Below are 27,635 nucleotides of genomic sequence, written 5' to 3'. Positions count from 1 at the left end.
ACAAAATATCCTGAAATGTTTTACAGTCAACAGCAAGGGAGGTAAAGCTTCGATTCCCATATTTCTCCTGATCAGGTTCATGACAAGCAAATGTGGTGCAAGATACAAGTGTGGTGAAGATCTGTCCAAGTATGTGCCTTGGCTTTATTCTCTCTCATTGACACTGACAAAAACTTTGCCAAAATACGGTAAGAGGTAGACAGTGAAAGGTAACTTGCACATGACACATTTGGAAAAGTTAAAGATCTGTCGTAAAGAAAAATATTAATTTATTTAATGTTTAAAAAGTAGAAGATTTGTAACTTTACTCAGTACCCTGAGAAGATGCCATATAGTAGAAGATGGTATGTGTCCTGGCATCATTTTCCAGCTGGGCTAAGTTCTGCAGTTTTACATTGGGCTCCAGGAATCATCCGTCCTTTGAAGCCATCTGAATACAAATTGCAGTCATTAGAAAACTCCTCTGCAATAAAGTGTGACGTTGGTGTCTGGTCTCTGGTCTCAGGTGTGCAGGAATTCGGGCTGCACTCGAGCCACTTTACGGAACTCTTTCCCATGTGATTTGGGGCACTGCATCTCACACCAGCTGATGGGGACCATCTGTGCACCTAAGGAAAGGAAATATATTATTGTAAAATATGGGAACAGGAATGTAAACTAACTCATTCAATCTCTTTTGTTCCATTTATCGGATCAGAGGCTATTTCATTTTTCCATTCAATCGTCCATTTTGTTCTCATTCATGCATCTAGTGAAGTCTTGTAAATGTTCCTAATGTATCTACCTCTACCATCACCACTGGCAGAGTGTTCCATGTACCCACCACACACTGTGTGAAAAAAAACCTGACATCCCCCTATACTTTCTTTCAATTACCTTAAAATTATCCCCTTTGGTTTTAGTCACTGCTGCCTCGCGAAAAAGTCTCTCTGTTTATTCTATCTATGCCTCTCATCACATACACATCTATCAAGTTACCTCTCATCCTCAAAGCACAGTCTAATTAAGCATAATTTTCAGTTCACGATTAAACCACAGCCCTGCCTGTCAAACTTGGCCTGTAATGAGGTTTGTAGGACTCGCACTGGAAGTACAGAAGGTGAGAAAGCACCAGGATATCCTCACCTGCTTCGCTGTGTGCGACGACCACTCCCAGCTCATTTTCTGCTGTCGTCAGCAGGTAGTTGGACTGAGCGTCACCTAGGGAGATCTGGGAGTAGATGTTAAGGACAAAATAGGAAATCTGACAGTTTAGTTATCAGATGATTATCAGTTTAGTTATCAGATGATCAAGTTGCAGGGTATAGTAGTGCTTATGGTACTGGACCTACCATCTGGAGACATGTTAATATCCAACGACACAGAGAAGCCGAAGAATTTAACTCCAACTAATAAAATGATTCTCCAGTAAAAAGCTATCGTCAATTATAGGGAGAACTACTGGAACAGCACGGTACCCTAACACTGTTACAGTGCTGGCGATTGGGCTCAATTCCTGCTGCTGTCTGTTTTTGCATTCTACCTGTTACCATGTGGGTTTCCTCTGGGTGCTACGGTTTCCTCCCATGTTCTAAAGACATACAATTTGGTAGGGTAAATAGTCACATGGGTGTAAAGTGGTAGTGCTGGCTCGATGGGCTGTATTTCTAAATTTAACATCTACTGGACTGTTGTAAAAGCCCATCTGGTTTACCACTGTCCTCTTACACAGGAATCTGCTGTCTCAATTCATGTGGGCTCTGTGTGACTGCAGATCCACAGCAACATAACAATCCACAGTCAGTTGTACCAAATTAAGGGGGCCAGCTCCTCCTCAGAGCCATGAGTCAGTGAATAACACATTCGCTGATTTCAATCCTTGTGTGAGGGGGAGAGGGGGGATGAAAATGAATATGTTTATGGAACTCCTGTCCCTCATCAGATTCCTGCACAGCTTGTCTCCCACTAATCAATTTAAATGTTGTCACGACAGAGCAAATGTTTTCTCTTGTGTTAACAACAGGCGTTGGTGAGGTGCTCAACAGCAGGGCCATCACAACAGAGCTGGACCTTCCACATGTTGTTGCCTGTGCACGGAAGTGGGAACCCAAGCCACGTGTGTCCTTTCTGACACGGACTAGGGAGTGTTAGTGAATGGTGAGTGGAAATCTGGAGCCGCTGCACCTGGATAAGTTGCGGTGGTTGTTTTACCTTATTCTATCTCAATGCACTGGGACACAAACACGAGGAGATCTGCAGATGCCGGAATTTCAAGCAACACACCTGACTAAGGGTCTCGGCCCGAAACGTCGACTGTACCTCTTCCGATAGATGCTGCCTGGCCTGCGGCGCTCACCAGCAACTTTAATGTCAATGCACTGGGAAATGGTTTGATGAATATGAACAGTATGCTAGACAAGCTTTTCACTGTCTTTTGGTACATGTGACAACAATAAGCCAAACCAATACCAATCTGTGGATGAAAAGGTACAAGCTAGACTCCTTAAGTCAAAGCCCTGTATCCTGGTATGTGGTCTTGACCTGAAACATTGATTCACACTTTTTTCATCCACAGATGATGACTGACCTGCTGAGTTCTCTTTTTTGTTCCAGGTTCCAGCTTCTACAGTCCCTTTAGTCTTCATAATTGGCACCATCTTATTTGATGCCTACCAGTGGGGAAAGTGAGTGACTTAGAGCCAGGGTGCCTGAGGAAAAAGTCACTGAGTCGAAAAGGGAACTCTTGTCTCTATTTCTGAGTTCAGTGCTGGATGTCTTAGTGCCCAACTCAACATGCTCACCAGTGGGGAATGAAGAACTTCCTGGAACTCTCTAAATGGAGACATTGCACTTGATACAAAACAATATAATCTGTCCCTTTTTAGTTCACAATCACTTTATACATTCTGTGGCCACTTTATAAGGTACATCTGTACATGTTCATTAATGCAAATATCTCATCAGCCAATCATGTGGCAGCAATTCAATGCATAAAAGCATGCAGACATGGTCAAGAGGTTCAGTGTTGTTCAGACTAAACATCAGGATGCAGAAGAAAAGTGACCCGAGTGATTTTGGGAATGTGGAATAATTTTTGGTGTCATATGGGATGGTTTATCTCAGAAACTGATGATCTGAGATTTTCACATGCACCAGTCTCTAGTGTTTACAGAGAATAGTGTGTAAAACAAAAAGTCCAGTGAGCAGCAGTTCTGTGGTCAAAAAATGCCTTGTTAATGAGAAGGGTCAGAGGAGAATGGCCAGACTGGTTCAAGCTGACAGGAAAGCAACAGTAACTCAAAATAACCATGTTACAGCAGTGATGTCTGGAAGAGCATCTCTGAATGCACACCACATTGAACTTTGAAATGGATGGGTTATGGCAGCAGCAGACCTTGAACATACACTGAGCATGTGCAACCCTTTGTATTGCAAGAACATGGCTGAAGCAAAGCTTGACAACTCTGTTTTCACACTGCAAACCAGAGGAACAGCTAGCTGGTAAGAGCCATTGGATGAAGAAGGAACATCAGCCAAGTCAGTGGAAAATTAATCTTCATTAAATATTGCCTTAGGGTTGTTACATCACTCAGCTGTCAGTTACAATGGCAACATAGCACTGTAGAACCGCAGCAAAACTTCAGCTAATGTGCAGAACGTTGGGGAAGGATATTGGAACTTCATGTCCAGTTTCAAAGGGGTCAGAGTATAAAAGTAGGAAAGCCTTTCTGTAACTTCAGTAGGACTAGTAAGACCACATTAAGAGTACTGTAAACAACCTTGATTCCCATACTAAAGATGATATCAGGACTCAAGGGACTGTCCTACGAGAAAAAGATAAAAAGGATTCTACTTGTTGGAGTTTGAAAAATAACAAGCAATCTTATTGAAGTGCAAGATAGTTAAAGGTCCTAACAAGGTAAAATTTGAAGGAGCTTGCTTACCTGGGAGAGTTCAGAACCAGAGGGCATGGTCAGGGAATAAGGAGGTGCCTATTTAAGACTGAGATGGAGAAGAATTTTGTCTCTCAGAGTGGAATGTCTTTGGAACCTCTCACTAGAGGGATCTGTAGGGGTCAAAGTCCTCCGGTATAGTTAAGGCTGAAAAATACGGGTTTCTAATCGGATTTTAATTGTAAAGGATACCACTTTTGCTAAAACAATATCGCCAGGCCTGAAACATTTGTAGACCTCGATCTGCATGAAAGGAGCAGAAAATCTTTCAGTAATACGTTTAAGATCATCAGGATACCCTATTGTTATTCACAGAAGATAAAGTAACTTGCTGATACATAAGCACTTAAAAGATAGAGATTAACTTTATTGGTCACATGCACATCAAAACTTAAGAGTGAAAGGCATAGTTTTCACCAACGACCTACGCAGTCCAAGGATTGGGCTGCAGACAGCCCATGAGTATCGCCATGCTTCCGGCATCAACATAGCGTGCTAACAACTCACTAGCTTTAACCATACGTCTTTAGAATGCGGAAGGAAACTAGAACATCCCAAGGAAACACACATGATCACAGGGAAAAACACAAACTCCTTACACACAGGGGTAGACACTTGGGAATGCCTTAAGTGAGTAAATGGTAAATGGTGTTAGTTTTGGAAAATATGCCAGATAATTTATTTGTCACAGAATTCACAACAGTTAAATGAGATAAATGACAAATAAATCTGTTCTCCAGTGATACTAGTTGTTGATAAACATTGTCCAGAACATTCCAAAGACGTACGGTTTAGTAAATTAATTGGACACAAATATAATCGGGTTGGGTTGGGTTTGTTACCATTCTCTCTAAGATAAAAAAAGACTTAAGAACTGAAGGAAGGTGCATACCTTGTCCTTTTCTGTTGCTCGTATGTCTTCTCGCCTGTGATAAATAACATTAAAGAGAGATGATAAAGATTAGCTTTATTTGTCACATGTACGTCAAAACATTCAGTAAAATGTGTTGCTCTGTGTCAATAAACATCATCCTAGGAATATGCTGAGCAGCTTGCAACTGTTGCCACACATCCAGCCAATGACCAAGAAAACACACCCACAATTTACTAACTCTAACCCATGTCTTTGGAATGCAGGAGGAAATCAGAGCATCTGGAGGAAATGTACACGGTCACAGGCAGAACGTACAAACTCCTTACGTACAGTGGTGGGGATAGAATCCCTATCAGTGATCGCTGGCACTATAAAAGCGATTATGCTAATTACTACCATGTCACCACATTACAATACCTGACTGAGTACACATTCCCAGATGTTGCCCTGAATTTGAATTTCTGGTATTTATCTTTTGATGTAATTCTTATAATTCTGCCAAAAGTAAATGTCCAAGAAAATGCTGGTGTAAGGGAACTTCCAAGGCCAAAGGAAGGTTGCAACATAGCCTTGATTGAATACTGTATTTAGGGAATATTGTGAATACTTTTAAATGGACTAAGTGGGTCATCAGCACAGCCCTACAGTTTTGTCTCTGTTCAATTAGCTTGTTCTCTTCAGGAATCCAGCTCCACACCTTTGAAACATCTGCCCAAGTCAAGCAAGCACTAGAAAAGGTTTTGCACCCTGGTAGCAATGACACAGCCTAACCTGACATTAAAAAACTGAGGACTGGAATAACACAGCAGGTTAGAATCTTACCAAATTTTATTGATGTACCATAGAGAGCATTCTGTCTGAATGCATAATGGCTCAATATAGCAGTTGCTCCACAAGTGACCGCAAGAAACTGTAGAGTTGTGGGCACAGTTCAGCATGTTAGAGAAACGACCGTCCTCTCCATGGACTCTGTCTATACTACTTGCTGCCTCAGTAAAGCAGACAGCAAAATCACGACCTCACCCATCCTGGACATTCTCTCTTTTCCCCTCTTTCATTGGGCATGATATAAAAACATAAAAGCATGTAACATCAGGCTCAAGGACAGCTTCCATCCCACTGTTGTCACACCCTTGAATGGACCTATTGCATGATAACATGGAGTCTTGCTCTGTTATGATCTTGCACTTTACTGTTTACCTGCAATGCACTCTTCCGTTAGTTTTTACACTTTATTCTGCAGTTATTCTGATGTGCTGACGTTGGAGAGGGTACAGAGAAGATTCACTAGAATGATTCCAGGAATGAGAGGGTTAACATATGAGGAACATTTGTCCGCTCTTGGACTGTATTCCTTGGAGTTTAGAAGAATGAGGGAGGACCTCATAGAAACATTTCGAATGTTAAAAGGCATGGACAGAGTGGATGTGGCAAAGTTGTTTCCCATGATGGGGGAGTCTAATACGAGAGGGCATGACTTAAGGATTGAAGGGCGCCCTTTCTGAACAGAAATGCGAAGAAATTCTTTTAGTCAGAGGGTGATGAATCTATGGAATTTGTTGCCACGGGCAGCAGTGGAGGCCAAGTCATTGGGTGTATTTAAGGCAGAGACTGATAGGTATCTGAGTAGCCAGGGCATCAAAGGTTATGGTGAGAAGGCAGGGGAGTGGGACTAAATAGGAGAAAATGGATCAGCTCATGATAAAATGGCCTACTTCTGCTCCTTCATCTTATGGTCTTATTATTTTATCTTATTTTAGCTCTATGCACTGTGTCATGTTTTTATCTTTGTGAGCAGTATGCAAGACAAGCTCTTTAGAACAGGGCCCTCTGGCCCAATGAGCTGCACTGTTAGCATGCCACCTATTTAACCCTAAAACAGTCATAGGATAATTTACAATGACCAATTAACCTACTAACTGGTACACCTTTGGACAGTTGGGAGGAAACCAGAGCACCCGGAGGAAACCCCAATGCTTGCAGGAGGGATGTACAAATGTCTTACAGAGGACACCAGAACTGAATTCTGAACTGCAACACCCTGAGCTGTAACAGTGTCATGCTAACAGCTACGCTACTGCAGTGCCACTGTATCTTGGTATATGCGGTCATAATAAACCAATACCAGTCTCTGATGCAAAAGGTATAAGCTGACTTTTTAAGTCAAGACCCTGTATCAGATCATGATCCTGGTATGGGGTCCTGACCTGAAACATTGACTCACACCTTTTGTATCTATAGATGCTGACTGACCTGCTGAGTTCTTTTTGTGTTCCAGATGCCATCAACTATTGTCTCTTTGATCTTCATAATCTTACACGATCTTATCTGATGCCTACCAGTGGGGAAAGCCAGTGACCTGGAGCAAGTGCGCCTGGATAAAACTTGACCGACTTCCACCCCCAACCGAGAGTAATTCTCATGGCACCATTGTTTAATTTCTTCACGACACAGTGTGAAGAAATAGGAAGAGGTCACAGACTACCGGAAACAAGTGGGTGCTGGAATACATGCAAAACAGTGCACAACTCTGCAATTATATATCTACATCTTCCCAGGACTAGAACTGTCTTTCAGACCAAACACAAGCCTTATGGAGTTGAATGAATGCTGGGGAGAGTGGAGAGCTGTGCGTTTGCTACTGAATTACAAGTGCGGTGTCTCTGGGAACTGAGCAGCTTACTTCAACTAGAGTATGAAAGAGATCAAAAGGAGAAACGTGGACAATCAGCAGGCTTAGTGTACAAAGCGTGGAATCAGACATGTGAATAGTCTAAGAGGAAATGTAAAGCAAATTTATAGACAAATGATTTCAACCCTACTAGAGTAGGTATACAACACAGCCACACACACACAATTCTAGAGGAACTCAGTAAGTCAGGCAGCATAAACTTAATTTCAGCTGAGACCCTTCCCTCCACTTGTTGAGTACCTTTATGTGTGTGTTGCTCAAGATTTCCAGCATCTTCAGAACCTCTTGTTTAATACAACAGAGTCAAATGACTCTTTAACATTACCTGATGGTTCCTTTAAAAGCCCCTTTCAACGGAGTAGATCGTACGTATAAAATGTGAACTTTAGCAAATCGTGGGTTAATACTGGTTACCTGACAACAAAAGCAAAAAAAAACATTAGTATTTATAATGGGAACGCTTGGCTAAGTCTTACAGTGGTTTATTGATTATAACAGCAATGCATGAAATACTAAGGTTTATACTTTTCAGAGGGATGTGTCCACCCAATTTAAAGAATTTCAACCGTGAAGGGCACAAAGCAAGCCTGTGAGTTGGCCTCAGAGCACAGTCACAGGTCTCATGTACAAGTAGGAGCACCCCATCTTATCATGTTGACACTAGACCAGCCAGAGATGCTTCCTTGTTTTCAGAGACCTCTGAGGTGGTCTATTTCTTCAATGTTCCAGCAGTGAATGTTGAAAAATAAAGAGGCAGCATCTATGGAGGAAAATGAACAGACGATATTTTGGTCTTCATCCATCAAATCCTTGTGCCATTTTAGAAATATCCTTCTTCAGGGTATCTCAGCCTGAAATAAATAACTGTTCATTCTGCTGCATAGATGCTGCCTGACCTGCTGAGTTCCTCTCGCACTTTGCGTGTTTTGCTCACAAGATTTCTAGTATCTGCACAATCTCTTGTGTTCATAAGTGCAGAAAATATGTTGAACAGTGAAATTCGTTTGGTCATATTTTCAAGCATTGGAGAGAATGGAAAGAACAATTCAAATGGATGCCATCAGGGCTGCAAGGTTATGCCCAATCAGTAAAGATCAACAGGTCTTCTTTCTCTTGACCCTTTGAATGTTTCTAAAATGGCACAAGGATTTGATGAATGAACCACTGTTGTCTATTTGTGAAGAAGAAATATATGCAATAATCACCAATTAAGTAACTCAGGATAAGTTTAGTCACCTGAAGAGCAGCCATAAGGTGGATCTTACTACCACAGGGAATAATTGAGGCAAAAGAAACAGTAATGTTTAAAAGGGGGTGAGAGAAACACATTAGGCAGAAAGGTACAATGGTTTACATTGTTATAATTGTACAAAGAGGCACAAGAATACACTGGAATGAGTTAAAACACAGACATAGCTCTCATAGCGTACTCCTGCAATTTAGTAAAATACAAAGGATCAGATAACTAGAAAGATTGGTGCGTGAAAAGAAAGTGTATGAGGGGGGAGGGAGGCAGGTAAAATTCAATACTTCCAAAGCGGGGCTGCCTTGGTATAAAATTTCATATCTGAGATATATCCAGTGTATGGAAAACTAGCCATCATGTTTAAGGTTCTAGATTGCAGATAACACAGGTGGTTCTGAGGCAGCCTCTGTCCAGTTAGTAGCACATAAATAATAGGCTGGTAATTAATTTTATGACAGGTAATTTTCTAAGAGGTATTAGTCCCATTGGCAATGCCAGAATTTAATGTTCAATCCTCTGGACTCCAGTAGATGGTGGTCACAAAACAATCAATTCGTGACTCATAAAATTCTGACCCAGGGACAACACAGATGCAGTGATCTGTCTCCAAGTTAGGACACTGTGCAACTTGAAGAGAAATTAATTCTTGAATGTTAACAAGTTCAGCAAGTAATTAGGGAGCAAACAGGAGGTTAGTCTTTATTGCAAGAGAATTTGAGAAATTAAAAGGGTACTGGAATATTGTAAACTAGCCTGGTTCCTCCCACCTCAAGACAGTATACTTGCAATGGATAGAGTGGATTCTGGTTAATTGGGACACATCAGGACCAATACATTTTGGCCCAATTAAGCAGCTGCCCCAATCAAGTGAAGTTTCATGGAAATAGTTAAAAAGGTATAAAAAAGACAGACTACTATTTAATTGAGTAGTGAATTGTGTAATTGAATGAAATACAGAACAAATTAGAATGATACCAATATTACATAAATATTACAAAACTGTATTAATACTTGTCAATGGAGGAATTCATTCAGTGTACGCTGCTGTTCTTTTGATTGACTGTAAATATACAAAATCAGTGCAAAATCCTAGTGCAGATAATGGACTATCTTCATACAATGCTTTCAACAATCGCATGCTTCAAATCTTCATTTTCTTTGTAACATTCAAGGTAACTGTTCATATCTTCAAATTTTCTGTGGTTCCTAACTTGTTGAAGGAGTGAAATAATTTCAATTACACTCCCAGCTTTTTCTGGCATCACTAATCCCTAATGCTTGAAATCACGGTGAGCAAACCAGTTCTGAATTGTCTTATTGCTCATTTCTCACCAACTATCAGAGAAAAGCTCACTGCTTTTTGAACACAAATACATGGCGCTGATGCTTTAAAAACTGTTTGCTCTAAGCACAGTGTAGTGTCTAACGGCCACACAAGTCATTCGACTGATGTTAATTAGAATATGTTAGAAACATAGAAAACCTACAGCACAATACAGGCCCTTCGGCCCACAAAGCTGTGTCAAACATGTCCTCACCTTAGAAATTACCTAGGGTTACTCATAGCCCTCTATTTTTCTGAGCTCCATGTACCTATCCAGGAGTCTCTTAAAAGACCCTATCATATCTGCCTGCACCACCGTTGCCAGCAGCCCATTCCATGCACTCACCACTCTCTGTATAAAAAAAACTTACCCCGACATCTGCTCTGTACCTACTTCAAAGCAACTTAAAACTATGCCCTCTCGTGCTAGCCATTTGAGCCCTGGGAGAAAGCCTCTGAGTACCCACATGATCAACGCCAAAGGGCCTGTATTGTGCTGTAAGTTTTCTATGTCTCTAACATATTCTAGCATTCAGTCGAATGAACTTGTGGGGCTGTTAGAGACACTACACCATTCAGCAACAATCTCCTGTCCCAATTAAGTGGCGTAGCGTTCCAAATAAACGAAGGGAATCTGGCTATTTTCTCAATTAGTTTTTTGGGGTTTTTTTTTTAGAAAGAGTTGTCCCAAATAAACGGCTGCCCTGTTTGACCGACAGCCCAATTAACTAGAATCCACTGTATTTCCTAACTTGTCCAATATGGAGAGATTAAGCAGAGTGACTTAAACCTTCAAAGTGGGCATTTTGAAATGGGCCACCACAACAGGGACAGAGTTCCCCTTGTCCTCACCTACCACCCCACCAGCCTCCAGATCGAGCACATTATCCTCCGCAACTTCCGCCACTTGCAACAGGACCCCACCACTAAGCACATCTTTCCCTCTCCACCCCTCTCCGCTTTCCGCAGGGATTGGTCCTTCCCCACGGATTTCCCACCCGGCACTTATCCCTGTAAGCGTAAGTGCTACACCTGTCCCTACACCTCCTCTCTTGCCACCATTCAGGGCCCCAAACAGTCCTTCCAAGTGAGGCAATACTTCACTTCTGAGTCTGTTGGGGTCATCTATTGCATCCGGTGCGGCCTCCTCTACATCAGTGAAACCTGACGCAGATTGGAGGACCGCTTCGTCGAGCACCTCCGCTCCGTCCGCCACAACAGACAGGATCTCCCGGTAGTCACCCACTTCAACTCTGCTTCCCATTCCCATTTGGATATGTCCATACATGGCCTCCTCTATCGCCATGATGAGGCTAATCTCAGGCTGGAGGAGCAACACCTCATATACTGTCTAGGTAGTCTCCAGCCCCTTGGTATGAACATTGAATTCTCCAACTTCCGGTAATTCCCTCCCCCTCCCTTCCTCTATCCCTATGTCACTCTGCCCCCTCCCCCAGCTGCCTATCACCTCCCTCATGGTTCCACCTCCTTCTACTACCCATTGTGTTTTCCCCTATTCCTTCTTCACCTTTCCAGCCTATCACCTCTCTGCTTCCCCTCCCCCACCCCTTTATCTTTCCCCTTACTGATTTTTCACCTGGAACCCACCAGCCTTCTCCTTCCCACCCTCCCCCCACCTTCTTTATAGGGCCTCTGCCCCTTCCCTCTTCAGTCCTGATGAAGGATTCCGGCCCGAAACGTCGACTCATCATTTCCACGGATGCTGCCTGACCTGCTGAGTTCCTCCAGCATGTTGTGAGTGTTGCTTTGACCCCAGCACCTGCAGAGTATTTTGTGTTGAAATGGGATTAGTTGCCTCCACATGGTGGTGCTGGGTATGAATATTCTGACTTTCTCTTGTACAGCCAGTTGATTTAGCAGTACTTCATTTACCTAGTCATTTCAAGGTTCAGAATTTTGCTTTTGGACCATTGAACTTGCTCGTTGAAAGGGCTTTCCAACAACCACTTTTCAATGTTTTTCCCTTATCCCTCCAAATTTTACCTTGTCATGTACCAATCCAATTGCCTTTTGAGATTAGTACTTAATCTATACCTACCACCCTTTTAAACATTGTAACCAAATTACAACAACAAAATCTCAGCTGGAAGAACCCTGTGGGTCATGCAGTATTGGTATGAGGAAAGCAACTGTCAACATTTCAGCTGAAAATGCAGCATCCTTGCCTCCCACAGATGCTGCTCAACCTGCAGAGTTCTTCCAGCAGACTATGTTTTGCTCAAGATCCCAGCAGTCTCTTATACCAACAAAATTCCCATCTCTCCCTCTGTTTACCTCCTTTGGTTACTGCCTTTTCTAACAGTAAACACAGTTGGTGTGCATATACTGTCACAACCTCCGTAAAGACAATAATATCGGAAAATATAGCAGTGCCATAAGCTGCAAAGGGAAGATCTGAAACAGCCTTACCTTACACGTTACAACAACACCAACTTCTGGTAGGAGCTGGGGTTCTGAGTCCCGAACCACTGATATAATGGGCACCTACAAATACCAAATTGGAATTAGTGCAAAATTGTATGTAATTATGACAAAGGCTATAGGACTGTATCCAGCTAGCTGTGTCTATATGTGTATCTTATCCTTTCTCCCTCATGGATAGGGAAGATTCAGAGCAGGAATTCCCAACCCGGGGTTCATGGACCTCTCAGTTAACGATAACAGTCCACGGCATAAAAAAATATTGGGAACCCCTGATTTAAGATGGATATGGGTCAAACGCTGGAAAATGGATAGCTTAGTCAGTATGTACAAATTGCGCCGAAAGGCCTATTTTGTGCAGTATTACACTATGACACATTTATTTATTCAGTTTTCCTTTTTTATTTTTAAATACTTCAACTATTCCATTGTTACAAATTCAACACTCTGACCAAACTGCAGATATAGAAGTTTCTCCCGACTTCCTACTAATTGCAACCAACTTATCATGAAACCTGCCGCTCTCTGCTCAGTCTCAGCCAAGCAGCAGCATTGATGAAGGAAGCAGCAACAGTCAGCAACATCAGCTGTGAATGTTGCCCAGCGAACGATCACACTGTGCTCTCATGTGAAGTTGAGGACGATCTATTTTGAATACTTATTTGTTCACAGGACATAGGCATCAATGATCAGGCTACATTTATTGTCCAGCTCAAACTGGGTCAGAAGAAGCATGGAAGACATGATGGATAGGAACAGCAGATTTCCTTTCCTGGGTGGCATGAGGGAATTGGAGGCGTTTTATGTCTATCTGGTAGCTTTATGATCACCATTACTGAAATCAGATTTTGCAATTTTTCCAGATCAGCAATCCTGGGTTAACCTCCATGCTAGTGCTCTGGGTTATGCCCCATAGTTAGTGGAACGAAGAGAGACTTTTAAAAAGATTATCCTTATTTGTTGCATGTATACTGAAACATTGTGAAATGCATTGTTTTACTTCAACTGCCAACACAATTCGAGGATGTGCTGAGGGCAGCCCACAAGTGTTGCCATGCTTCCAGCGCCAATACAGCATGGCCATAACCCACTATCCCTAATCCATTCACCTTTGGAACATGGGAGAAAACTGGAGCACGAAGAGGAAACCCACATGGTCACAGGGAGAATGTACAAACACCTTGCAGACAGCTGCGGGAATTGGTCCTTAGCAGGTGGATTGCTGGAGCTGTAAGAGCTACCGTGTCGCCCTAACAAATGCAAAAAAAATTAATCATGCCAACTGCAAACTTTCTGTACAACTGACTCTCACTGTATTAACTCCAGGGGAAACTTTTAAACTCAGGAAGTCTGGGGTAGGATTTCTTCACTCATTTGTACCCTACATGAAATGGACATTTCTATCTTTTATTCCTCCGCATCAAACCAAATAACTGGTGTTTATGTTACACTCTCATGGCCTCCAGAGATTACTAAAGTGCTTTACAATCAAGGAACTTTAAAGTGGAGTTATTATTTGACACAGACAACATATGCTGTGTTCAAATAATGTGCTTCTCAGTGACGATGATCCTGCTGTAAAGATGAGGAGATGGAGAAAGGAAGAAATATTGGCCAGGGAAAAGCTCTTGCACTGTTCTTGAAAATAACTCAAGAGGAATATTCCCCACCTCCATGAGAGGGCAGTCAAAGTCCCAATTTAGTTTCTGATCTGATAAACACATTCAAAACTAGTAAACTTTAATTATGCAACCAAATTTCTTGAGAAGAGTTTTAGTCCATATCCTTCTGACAGAATCAAGTGTCAAGTGGGGAATTGAATTAAGTTCTTAAAGATTCTGCATTTTGTATTACCTTCCTTTTGAGCTACCTTAATATAATTATGTTTGGAATGAGATCTCTGGAAGATAAATAAACCAAAGTTTTTCACTGTATCTCTGCACATGTGACAACAACAAAACCAATTACTGATTTGGTTAGTAATAAGTGTAGCAAAGCCTCTTAAACTAGCACTGGTGAACAATATGCCTTTCCCTGAGATTCACCTGCCACAGGACCTTCCCTCTGGTGCTGCAGCTAAAATGCAGGGATGAGCAAGGAACAAACTGCACATAGTGAGTACTCAAACGGAGCCAGCATCGATGACAACTTGCCTTACCCACCATTCCATTATCATTTCTCTTCATCACATATCCAGCTAAAGACGCAAAAATGTATCCGTGTCTGGAATAGGTGCCTTCCCCAGGAGTGCTGTCTTCTATACTGCACAGTCTCTCTCCTGTAAGCATGCAACACGAGATTACACACGTTAATACATTAATTGAAAGCCTCCGTTGGTCGGGGTCCACCATGGATGTTACGTCCTAGCTGTCCACATTGTCGCCGTCAGTCGATATGCAAACCAGGGCAGCACGCTATGGGATGCAAGCCGTTACCCATGCAGCAAGCTTCCCCTCTCCACGCAGCTAATGAATCCAAAGGAACCGCAGAATCCGATACGGTTTGGCACCAGCGGCGTCACAGGAGTTGCCAGCCAACGTTGGACCCAACCTTAGTGACTCCAGCTCTGGATTTTTCCTTGGCGTTTGCTCTCGAAACCTTCCCCATAGCCGCAAAGCAGCAGAGTTTTGAAATCATTTTTCCCTCTAGAAAAGCTGCCAACTCTGGTTGGCGAGCCCCACCTGCCCGAAAGCATGCAATCTTCTAACAACAAGAATCCAAAAACACCTTAACTATCCTCAGCACTAGATCTCACTCCTCCCTTGATCATTCTCTCCCCTGATCACTCCTTCCCCCCCAACCACGCCACATCCCCACACATACACATGTAACATCTCCCATACACCCTCTCCCCCCCTTCCGATAACATCCCCCACATTCTCCCGCCCCAAAGCCCAGCTACTGAGGCCATCCACCCGCCCAGATCCTCTGACGCCCCCAGGGCCGCAATTACCTGGGATACAAAGCTTCACCGGCGCCATCGCAGTTTCGCGGAGCATCTGATGCCGCGTCCTGATTGGCTGATGCACAAAAGGGGCTCGGCCAGAGGCTGTTGTTCGTACGGTGGCTGCACCGGGACGCGATTCCTATCCTCACGGACCATCGATCCGAGTCTGACCCAGAACCTTTACTGTTGAAGTTTACATTCCTCTTCCCATTCTGTGCGCTTCACAACACATGTATCGTTAAATTACACTCCAAGCTTTAACTATTATATAAATTAAACCCTTTGTGTTTTACATCAAGTGTTAAGAGTGCTTGCAGATTCATGTCAATCGTGGAAAAAAGTATGTACACCTTTCAGTGCAAAACATCCTTCATTACAGGCTAAGCTAATGCAGCCTATACAATCTCTCCCCATATCTAAAGTCCTCTCATCCAATGGATTTCTTTCCATTGAAATGTTAGTTCATTTGCTTTCTGAAAATTATTCAAAACTACTTGCAGAATGCTCTCAAGGTGGCGGGTTTACATGTTCCCTTATACCCCGAAGACAACTCTTGAAAGTATTTACAAGGCTGTAAAGAGCATTATGATCACTGCAGTCAAGTTTGTACAGCACTTATTGTACATGCAGCAGGTTGCAAAACTGGTTCTTTCTCCTTTACAAGCAAGATAAAATTTATAGATGCTGGAAATCCTAGCAACACACACAAAATGCTGGAGGAATTCAGCAGGCTAGGCAGCATCTATGGAAAAGGGTACAGTCGGCATTTTGGGCCGAGACCCTTCAGCAGGACAGGACTGGAAAAAAATAAAAGATTTCTCCTTTACATTTTTAATCACTTTCACATGTAGATTATATAATCACGACTTGAGTTTCATCAACTTAATTCTAACTACTGCTGTTAATCTTGATGTACATAAGTTGTACTTTATTAAATTATAAACATGACTCAAGGATGGCTTCCAACCCGTTGTTATACAGCCATCGAATGATAAGATTGAATGATTCCTTAGAATGATAAGATAGACTTTTGATCTCACAATCTACCTTGTTATTGTCTTGCCCTGCCCTGTACCTTATTGTCTGCCTGTACTGCACTTTTTCCTGTAACTTTATTCCATATTTTGCTATTTTTACCTTGAACTTCCTCACTGTTGTGACGGTGATATGCAAAACATATTTTTCATTGTACCTTGATAACCCCACTTAATATATTAATATTTTTGCTTCTTTATCATTTTCTTGTGTAACTCTCATTGCATTTCTGCTTTTTTAAAAAACAAAATTTAACTGATCTAAACATTTCATTTTCCTATTTGACCCTTTTCACAATTTGATTTCTACAGGATCCCTTTCACATAATTTTGCCACCCACAATCATTGCACAACTTTTTTTTATCGTCAATTTGGCTTATTGTGACCATTTCCTCTCCAGTTATTCCCCATTTGCCCTTTCGCATTGTAAATTGTCTTCATTTTCCTCTTTTTTGATCATATTCCTCACACACGTCTCAATTTCTACCATACTTTTCGACTTCATTTTCCAACCTGATTCACTCTATTGAGCCTCTTCTCTTATAAATTTTCCTTACTTTTCTTTTAGTCATTGACCATTTTCTTATTTCTTAATTTTCTTCAATTTAAAACTCAATCTTTCTCATCCTATTTCTAGTTACATCGGCATATCATACAATTTAAAATTTCGTTTCATTTATTCTATTTTTTTCCCTCACTAACTTGCACAATGAAACGTGGGACATTTTAAATAGCCAGCACACAGGTGCTGAGTGTTTTTGATAAGATGTAATAACTTCACCTTAATTTTTTTCCTTGTGTCCTCTTTTTCCAATTCATTTGTTGTCCTACATGCCCTATTTTCCTCACTCCTTTATTGGTTCCATTTTATCCTTTTCATTGTCTTACCTTTATTCCTGTTCCTCCCACTCACTTCATGGGCTTGACCTCAGCCAGGTGTTTTAGTAGGAGGTGCTCCCTTCCCATTGTTTGCATTTGCTATTACCAAAATGAACAAAGTTCCCAGAGTTATCCCAAACACCCCTCCTCCAGTCTGTGCAGTATTGGGCTAGGATTCCCAATCTCATTGGGATGTTATATTTATAGAGGAGAAGACATGAATTCAACGGATGGGACAGTGAGCAGCTGGTACAGTCTCTCCCTCACAGCTCCAGTCAACTCTCCGAAACTGTGTGCTTCGGAATCCTCCATCATCCCACACACGTATGAGTTAGCAGGTTGATTGGCACTGGCATGTGGGTTAGTGGTAGAATCTGAGAAGGTGGTAGTTGATGGGAATGAGAGAATAAAATGGATTAGTGCAGGATTTGTGGAAAAATGGTTGCTTTAAGGTTGTTGTCACTAAATAGAGCAAAGAAAACATTGTCTTGCTTCATAATTTAATTTGAAATTACTATAGAATTCTACTGCTTCAAGAGGAATATTATAGAATAACTCCCCAAAATGCTCGTGGAATCTGTGGCTTGCTGCAATAGAGTTCACACCACTTGAAATAAAGCAATGGGAATAGTGGGCAAGGTATATTAGGGACATTTAAGAGATTTAAAGCATATAGACGAAAGAAAAATAGAGGGCTATATGGGATGGAGGGGTTAGAATCTCCTGGAGTAGGTTAAAATGTTGGCACAACATTGTAGGCCGAAGGGCCTGTACTGTTCTGTGTTGTGTCTACTAACACTAATATGCAATGTGGCCTAGGGGCAATTTACACTTTCAAAATGACCATCAACCAAGGAAGATATTATTATCAGATTTGACATATTATAGCATGTTTACATATTTTATTATAAACTCATCCACGATTGTTGACTTCCCCTTTAGTTATTTTTGCTCTGTATCTCTAGGACTGTGACTATTAATCATTTCCTATCTGTCCTATATAGCGGGATGCTCCTTGGAGAGCAAAATGTGGCAAAAAGAGTAAAATACTGGTTCTCAAGCAGTCAAAGATAGAAGACAAAAGAAAAATTAACATCTAAGGAACATGACAGGACATAAAAGGCCCAGCATCTCATTGACACCCATGACATACATAAATCCTTTAACATTGTCAAGGCTTTAAACACCCAAGGGGCCACCCCCTAAGAGCTGAGAATAGAAGTGAAGTCATTAAGGACAGAGAGGCAGATAGCACCCACTGGATGGGAGTTTTTGAATTACTCATCAATTGTGGCATGAGCAGTTTGAACTTCAGTCAACAGCAAACTAATCTCAGCATCACCCCAGATTGACAAACAGCCAAATGCCATATTCAAATGACAATCAACAAGACTGTTGGAGTAGGTGCTTTCCCAGTTTAAGTTCAAAAAATGTGAAGGAAAAATCCATAAAATAAGTGGAACAAGTGCTACACATGCCCTTACATTTCCTCCCTCACCACCATTCAGGGCCCCAGACAGTCCTTCCAGGTGAGGTGACACTTCACCTGTGAGTCGGCTGGGGTGATATACTGCGTCCGGTGCTCCAAGTGCGGCCTTCTATATATTGGCAAGACCCGATGCAGACTGGGAGACCGTTTCACTGAACACCTACGCTCTGTCCGCTAGAGAAGCAGGATCTCCCAGTGGCCACACATTTTAATTCCATGTCCCATTCCCATTCTGACATGTCTATCCACGGCCTCCTCTACTGTAAAGATGAAGCCACACTCAGGTTGGAGGAACAACACCTTATATTCCGTCTGGGTAGCCTCCAACCTGATGGCATGAACGTTGACTTCTCAAACTTCCGTTAATGCCCCACCTCCCCCTTGTACCCCATCCGTTATTTATTTATTATCTCTCTCTCTCTCCTTTTTCTCCCTCTGTCCCTCTCACTATACCCCTTGCCGATCCTCTGGGCTTCCCCCCTCCCCCTTTCTTTCTCCTTAGGCCTCCTGTCCCATGATCCTCTCATATCCCTTTTGCCAATCACCTGTCCAGCTCTTGGCTCCATCCCTTCTCCTCCTGTCTTCTTCTATCATTTCGGATCTCACCCTCCCCCTTCCACTTTCAAATCTCTTATTATCTCTTCTTTCAGTTAGTCCTGACGAAGGGTCTTGGCCCGAAACGTCGACTGTACCTGTTCCTATAGATGCTGCCTGGCCTGCTCCGTTCACCAGCAATTTTTATGTGTGTTGCTTGAAATTCCAGCATCTGCAGATTTCCTCGTGTTTGCATAAAATTGCAACTTCATTTTTCACATCTGAACAAAAATGCTGTCATAATGACCTACAAGGTGGGAGACAAATTTCACCGAGGTAACAAGAGCAGTGCTTCTGGAGTCAACCACATGGGAAGTCAGCACCAGGGTCGTCCTCAACAGTCTCTTCCAGTGGCTTAAGAGTTGCCCTCCAAATCACATCCAAAGACACACAGGGCATGAACTTCACTCGTGAACATGTGCAAAATACATCTGCTGAGCAGCTTAAATTATTATACAGGCCTTTTGTGACCTGAAGTTGTCATTGAGGGCATGAAGCAAGAATGTTTGACAACCTTTCTCAAGTTTGCGTTTGGAACAAATGACAAACAGCAGATTACAATTTAGGGCAAAATTGTCGATGCCAAATCCCAAAGTCAAAGTTGAGTTTACTGTCATGTGCACAAGTACATGAAACAAGTCCTTTACAGGTTATGAGCACCCAACCTACATTCAGCCCACGCATACAGACAAGCACCAGGGAGACTAGTGGGATTGACTGGATGACCGTCGTGCAGTTGTAGGAATATTCTACCACTGGAGAGCTTAGTTTGTGGCTGCATTACTGACACACACTATACTGGTTACAGAAAGCACTTATTTTGGCCGTTTTAGAGTAAATATGAAGGTAAGATGGTAAGGATATATTTGCCTTGGAGGCAGGACAGATTATCCAAGTTCATTCCTGGGTCAAGTATATTGATTTAAGAGGACAGATTAAGATTAATCTGTATTAGCAGAGCATGATCCTGAAAAAGGCAATGAGCTGCGATCTCTGTAAATTGAAGCCCAGTGGCCAGAGCCCCAGTTCTGCAAATCTCTGCGTGTCTGCTGGGGTAGTCAAAGGTCTAACAACTGTGTGTACAAGACTGAACCTGAGACTGCTGGAGGCTGGAGACCTAAGAAAACGACTGTCTTGGGGTTATAGAACTGTGTATGTGCATGGATGGGAGGGAGGAATGGGCTTGTTTTGTTGCTTGTGTTTTGTGTAGTTCTTCTAAGCATTGCGGATATTCTATGATTGTGCCAGTACGTGTGACGTCACCCGTAGGCTTCGCCCAGCACACCCTTAGATGTGCTGGTTGCTAATACAAATGATACATTTCACTGAAAAGATCATCAACGTCAAGTTCTTGCTCTCCCACCCCCGTTAGGGCATATTTCAGAATCGCCGCCTAAGCATTGTCTCCCGCATTGTCAAAGACCCCTCCTATCTTTCCCACAGTCTCTTTGAGCTTCTGTCAATAATATTATATTGTCTTACATAAACATGCAGCTTGCACTTTATGCTGCCAATTTTCAGGCCATGCCACTCAGATTAGTGCTAATTTTGTGACTGTATGTGCTGGATGATAACTATATGTACTGTGTCAGACTGTATGTACTGTGTTTTGCACCTTGGCCTCAGAGGAACGACTTTTTTGTTAAGGTGTATGATTGAATGACAATGAACTTCAAACTCGAATTTGAAGAGGTATGAGAAGCAATCTTATTGTGATGTACATGATTTTGAGAGGGCTTTGGAGGTTAATGCTTAAAGACTTCAACAAAGAAATTTGGATAAGTACATGGATGGGAGGGTACATAGAGCTATGGCCCAGGTACGGGTTGATGGGACTAGGCAAAATAACATTCGGTATGCACTAGACAGGCCAAGGGGCCTGTTTCTGAGCCACAGTGCTCCATGACACTATGACTGTCAGGTTGGAGAATCTGGAACTTGGGGGAATAGTCTCAGTCAACTGTAGGACTCAGACAAAATTTTTTCTTTCATTTACCCAATGCAATTCTATGCAGACAGTCAAGGATGTATGGTCCTTAATTACATTCAAAATAGAAATTAACAGATTTTTGTAAAAAAGGGAATCAGATCGAGGATTAAAAAAAATCATTGTCATACATTAGTATGCAAAAATCTTAGTGACATTTATAGTTAGACTTTTGCATAGTACTTACGTCGTGAAATTTGTTATTTTGTGGCACAGTATAGTGAAATACATATTTAAAAAATCACAATAAGTTACAATAAGAAATATTTTTTAAAGTGAGGAGTGTTCATGGATTTGTGGACCATACAGAAATCCAATAGTGGAGTGAAGAAGCTGTTCCTAAAACACTGGGTGTGCAGCTTCAGGCTTGTGTACCCCCTCCCTGATGGTAGCAATAAGGGATATGGGGAGAATTAGCCATGAAGACACACACCTGTGATAACGAGTCATCAGTGAGGTCCTGAGGACACCTTTTCAAAAAAAATAGGCAGCAGTCGAGCTCAACATCAGGGCAGGGTTTCAAAACATCGACAATTCCTTTCCGCCCACAGATGGCGCTGGAGCTCGGCAACTCGTTGCAAGCTGCTCCCTGCAGATCCTCTCATTACTTGTATCGCAATCGTTCTACTCATTTAAAGTCTAAATTCTCCATCTTTAAATATTACTTTTAAATCTTCTTACAAGTCTGGTGATCTTCCATTCTCCAGAAGCTGAAAGCACATACCATCAAGCACAAGAACAACTTCTATCCTACTATTATCAGACTTTTGAAGACCTCTTGAATGGACTCTTTGCCTTAACATCTACCTTGTTATGATCTTGCACTTTATCATTTAACTACATTGCACTTTTTCTGGTAGCTTTTACACTTTATTCTGCATGATTACTGTTTTATCTTATTCTAGCTCAAAGCACTGTGTAATGATTTGATCTGTATGAACAGTATGCAAGACAAGTTTTTAACTGTATATGAGTATATGTGGCAATAATAAACCAATTCCAATACTGCTCAATCTGCTGATTTCCTGGAGAATCAATACAATTGCTATTGAACGGTCCCCTAGTACAATACAATGGACTTGTGGCCCCATCACCTACCTCATTATGGCCTTGAACTTAGTGTCTGCCTGCACTACACTTCCTCTGCACTGTATCACTTTATTCTACATCCTGTTATTGTTTTCCTTGAACTACCCGAATGCACTGATGTGATGATGTGATTGGATGGCATTCAAAAAGAAGTTTTTCACTGTATCTCAAAGCATGGACAATAATAAACCGATTGCCAATCAGCCATGATCTTGCCAGAATCAGAATCAGGTTTATCATCACTGTCTTATGACATGAAATTTGTTGTTTTGCGTCAGCATTACAGTGCAAAGACATAAATTTCAAAATAAAAAAAATATAGTGTTAAAAAAGGAGCAAGGTAGTGTTCATGAGTTTGTGGACCATTCAGAAACCTGAAGAAGTTGCTCTTGAATCATTGAGTGTCCGTCTTCATGCTTCTGTATCCCAATGGTTGTTAACGGGAAGAAGGCAAATATTTCTTAGTATATGACAATAAACTAATGTGAAATCTGAAGGTCCTTAAAGGAACAAGTTGATTTTAAAACTCTTATCCCTTGACAGTCTCAGCTTGACCCAACTCTGTAGCCTTGGGCATTCTCTTTTCTTTCCCTTACATCGGGCAGAAGATATAAAAGTTTGAAAGCAAGTATCACCAAGCTCAAAGACCATATATACCCTGCTGTTATAAGACTATTAAATGGTTCACCAGTATGATAAGATGGACTTTTGACATTGCAATCTATTTCTTTATGATCTTGATCCTTATTGTTTACCTGCACCACACTTTCTCTGTAGCTGTACTCTGTATTCACAGGCATCCGTTAGTCTCGTGAGACCATGGATTTGCGCCTTGGAAGGTTTCCAGGGCACAGGCCTGGGCAAAGTTGTATGGAAGACCGACAGTTGCCCATGCTGCAAGTCTCCCCTCTCCATGCCACCGATGTTGTCCAAGGGAAGGGCAGTAGGGCCGATACAGCTTGGCACCGGTGTTGTCGCAGAGCACTGTGTGGTTAAGTGCCTTGCTCAAAGACACAACACGCTGCCTCAGGCAATGTTTTGAACACTCTATAGATACATTTAATGTCAGGAAAATGTATACAATATACATCCTAAAATTCTTTTTCATCGCAGCCATCCACAAAAACAGAGGAGTGCCCAAAGAATGAATGACAGTTAAATGTTAGAACCCCAAAGCCCCCCCCAGCTCCCCCCCCACGCATGAGCAGCAGCAAATAAATAATCCCCCCTCCCCACCAGCAAAAAAAACATTGGCAGGCCCCACCGAGCATGCAAGTGTGCAGCAAAACATCAATAAAAACACAGACTTGCAGTACACCAAAGACTACTCGTTCACCCGATAATTCGACATACCACAGGCCCTCACTCTCTCTCCTTAATAAGGGAAAAAGAGGTGTCCCTGTTTCATATTTCTGCATTTTGTTATTGTTTTACTTTGTCCTACCTCAATGTAATCACTTGATCTGTTTGAACAGTATGCAAGACAAGATTTTCCACTGAATCCCAGTACACATGACAATTCCACCCAGTCCAGTAACCCTCTTAGGTATCTGCACACCTCCAACTACAGTTTCTAGATCATCCTAGACGAAACCATAGCACCACAGATGCAGCACATGCCAAATGTCAGAAAGCTCATAGGTCGGGCAGCAACTATGGAGAGGAAGAAATAACCAATGCTTTAGGCCCTACATCAGCACCGGAAAGGATGGGAGTAAAGGGCAGAATAAGGTGGGAGGAGGTGATAGGTGAGACCTGGTGAGAGGAAAGTGGGTGGGGAGGGGGTGGAAGTGAGTTGTAAGAAGTAAAGGGCTGATGAGTATTTAATATTTCAGTCATATTTTAAGTAATATTGTAAATATATCATTTGATTCAGCATGCTTGTTCATTTAATTATGGGTTATATATAAATGGCATGTCATCATGCCACCATGTCGTATGTGTACACTTTGCTACAGTAAAAAAAATTTTCATGCACGAGTTATGTCCTGACTCCTTTGATTTCCTTTCAATTTTTTTTTAGAATTTTCAAAACAAAACACTGATGAGGAAGGAATCTGATAGGAGAGGGCACATTGGCCTTCATAAATCAACAAACATATTGACTACAGGAGATGGAATGTTATGTTGAAATTGTACAAGATGTTGGTGAAGCCTAATTTGGAGTATTGATCACCTACCTACAGGAAAGATGTAAACAAGGTTGAAAGAGTACAGAGAAAGTTTACAAGTATGTTGCCAGGACTAGAGGACCTGCGTTCTAAGGAAAGATTGAATAGGTTAGCATTTCTTTGCTTGGAATGTAGAAAATTGAGGGGAGATTTGATAGAGGTACACAAAATGATGAGTGGTATAGACAGGGTAAATTTAAGCAAACTTTTTCCACCGAGGTTGGGTGGGACAACTAGAGATCATGAGTGAAAGGTGAAAAGCTTAAGGGGAACATGAGAGGAAACACCTTCACTCAGAGGGCCATGAGAGTGGGAGACAAGATACAAGAGGTGAATACCAGCTCAATTTTGATGTTGAACAAAAGCTTGCACGTGGCCAAGTGGTGAAGGTGTCGGTCTAGTGATCTTAAGGTCACTAGTTCGAGCCTCAGCTGAGGCAGTGTGTTGTGTCCTTGAGCAAGGCACTTAACCACAAATTACTCTGCGACATTGGAAGTGTGGAGAGGGGAGACTTGCAGCATGGGCAACTGCCAGTCTTCCATACAACCTTACCCAGGCCTGTGGCCTGGAAACCTTCCAAGTTCATGGTTTCATGAGACTACCAGATGCCTATATATAAGATAAGTTAATGGATGGAGAGGTATAGAGGGTACCGGTAGATGGAACTAGGCAGTTTAAATGGTACGGCATGAACTGGATGAGCCAAAGGGCCTATTTCTGTGCCGTACTTTTCTATAACAGAGGACCATTGGTGGCCATACCATCAGCCCAACAAGACCCCACACTCCTGCTCCCATCCTCACTTCCTACCTCTTTAATCCAGGTGACCCACGCTGCGTGTTTACGTCATGCCGACTCGGGGACTAGAGGGCGCGCGTGTGGGCGTGCACAGTTGCTCTCCTTAAACCCACATCAGCCAATTCGGAGCGAGACTGCGCACTCGGGCACCCAGGCAGGTATGGGTGCGCGCACGTCCGACCCGTCGCCCCATCGCCCCGCCTCCTTCCTACGGCTGCCGTCACCGTGTTGTTGTCGTTGATGACGACGGCGACGGTAGAGGTGGTGGTGGTGGTGGAGGAGGAGGAGGAGGAGAGGGGTTGGATGCTTATGGAACAGTTTAACCCCCTCCCCCAACCCACTTCTTACCCCAAACACAACCCCGTTAGAACATGGCCAGCCCGTGTCACGGTCAACACTGTTCGAAGGAAAGGCTTGGCTTTCGACAGGAGCTTGACACTTGGAGGCACAAAGTTATCCGCTGTGTAGGTAAGCCTTACTTACTCTCCTTCCCGGGAATCGAGAAGGGTACGGTTAAAAGGAGCAGAACTCCTCTCCCCCCGACCACCTCTCCATCGACAGTTTATACTTAAGTGCCCGTGTCCCAAAATAAATTGCTCAAATATGCTGACCGTCATCACAAAATACAAACATTCTCTTCCTCGCCCGATATTATTAATCACCGTTTGGTTAAATTAATATTTTACCTCAGGTTTATCGGTATTCTTCAGTTGGAGATATTCCTCTTTTTTCTCAAGACTGTTCCGTTTAGATTTTAGCTCTTTTCTCACCCTGCTCCCTGTTTCAACCGTTTACTTTTCGTCCGTTTTGTGAAGTAAGCCATTAGTTTTTTAAAAAATATAAAGGGGAGAGGCAGTGCGCGGAGTGGAGATCCGAAGCATCAGGCCGTCGCGCGTGCGCAGTGATATGGTGTTTCACCGGGCATCATGGGAATTGTAGTCTGTCTCCCTGTCCCTTCCCCCTTCTAATCATCACCTTCCTTTCTTTCCTGCCCCCACTGTGTACCTTGCCCGTTGGCTTTATTTTTGCAGCCTTTGGCATTGGCGTTTGTTTCTTTCCCATTCCCTTCCCCTTCTCTTACTGCCTTTGAAAGGAAATGGTGCGCGTATACTTGCCCTGTGGAAACTGCTGCAGATTTCAGATGAGGCATCGTAACATGCAATGCGATGTTGTGATGGTATTGTGACACATTTAAGGTTGTTTTTTTTAACCTGGAAGCGATTTCTGTGATGGATATTTGCAATAATCATTTTTCTTCTGAGGCTGTACTCTTGTTGCTCTTGTGTTATGTTTTGGTGGTGGGGATCGTGAAAGGAGTTTAATGCGATTTCTGATTTACCCACGCTTTATCTACTCTAAACCTTGCCTCGTATTCTTCGAGCTAACTAACGAAGTCCTGAAGAAGGGTCCCGAAACGTCGACTGTTTACTCTTTTTCCATAGATGCTGCCTGACCTGCTCAGTTCCTCCAACATTTTGTGTTGTTGCTTTGGATTTCCAGCTTCTGCAGATTTTCTCATGTTATCCAATTATATTGGTGGGAAGTAGGATGGTGACAGAAATATCCTGTTTTTTAATCTAATGCACCTTGTAAAGCTTGTAAAGGGGCGATAAAGAGAGTGTAGTATTTAATGTATACAAATGGAAAATGTCTAGTTTTTTTTCCAGGATAAATTTACTTCTGAATTACTTTGACTTGTCTATGTAAGCAATGTAATGGGAGTATAGTGGAGAGCAGGTTAAAAATGATTTAAATTTATTTACTTATTGAGATACAGTACGGAATAATCCCTTCTAGCCCTTCGAACCATGCTGCCTAGCAACCCCGATTTAACCCTAGCCTAATCATGGGACAGCTTACAATGATCAATACATATCAACCGATGCATATTTGGACTGTGGGAGGAAACTGGAACACCTGGAGGAAACCTATGCTGTCACAGGGAGAACGTACAGACAGCGGTGGGAAGCTCTGGTTTGTCACAAGTATCCGAACAGTCCTCCTTTTTCCCTTGACAGCTTTGAAAGAAGGTGAAGTAGTTAAATATAAAGCTAGTATGCAAACTCTAAACATAATAACATTTTTGAAGACGTGAGTTTTGAATTGATTATGCTAGACTGGGGTTTAAAGACTTGG

At 42.3% G+C, this 27,635-nt stretch overlaps 2 protein-coding genes across 7 annotated transcripts in view; one reads left to right on the top strand and one right to left on the bottom strand.

Moving 5' to 3' along the window:
* Positions 1–252: 252 nt before the first annotated feature.
* Positions 253–26,388, bottom strand: exosc1 (exosome component 1). Of its 3 annotated transcripts, none has more exons than XM_072239000.1 (9): positions 26,186–26,388; positions 15,464–15,676; positions 14,664–14,788; positions 12,499–12,573; positions 7,824–7,912; positions 4,825–4,858; positions 4,125–4,175; positions 1,126–1,210; positions 253–608 (listed from the first exon to the last, which is right to left on the bottom strand). In XM_072239000.1, exons 2-9 carry the CDS (start codon positions 15,507–15,509, stop codon positions 502–504), a joined length of 612 nt encoding a protein of 203 aa, XP_072095101.1. In that variant the 5' UTR covers positions 15,510–15,676; positions 26,186–26,388; the 3' UTR covers positions 253–501. The 3 variants fall into 3 exon arrangements, with proteins under 3 accessions (XP_072095101.1, XP_072095102.1, XP_072095103.1); XM_072239001.1 differs by having other exon boundaries at positions 14,673–14,788; XM_072239002.1 differs by lacking the exon at positions 4,125–4,175.
* The window catches only part of LOC140185599 (uncharacterized), a 116,442-nt gene continuing 114,541 nt past the window's right edge, over positions 25,735–27,635 (top strand). For 3 of the 4 annotated variants that reach the window (XM_072238993.1, XM_072238992.1, XM_072238990.1), the window contains exon 1: positions 25,735–25,967. The gene's annotated coding sequence lies outside the window, so the exon portion shown is untranslated. The remainder of the gene's footprint in view (positions 25,968–27,635) is intronic. The other variant, XM_072238991.1, reaches the window with a different exon arrangement.

The sequence above is a fragment of the Mobula birostris genome, chromosome 21 (assembly GCF_030028105.1).
Source record: "Mobula birostris isolate sMobBir1 chromosome 21, sMobBir1.hap1, whole genome shotgun sequence".
Lineage (NCBI taxonomy): Eukaryota > Metazoa > Chordata > Chondrichthyes > Myliobatiformes > Myliobatidae > Mobula > Mobula birostris.
The sequence above is the reverse complement of the archived record's forward strand: the minus strand, read 5'-3'. Positions and strand labels throughout refer to the sequence as shown.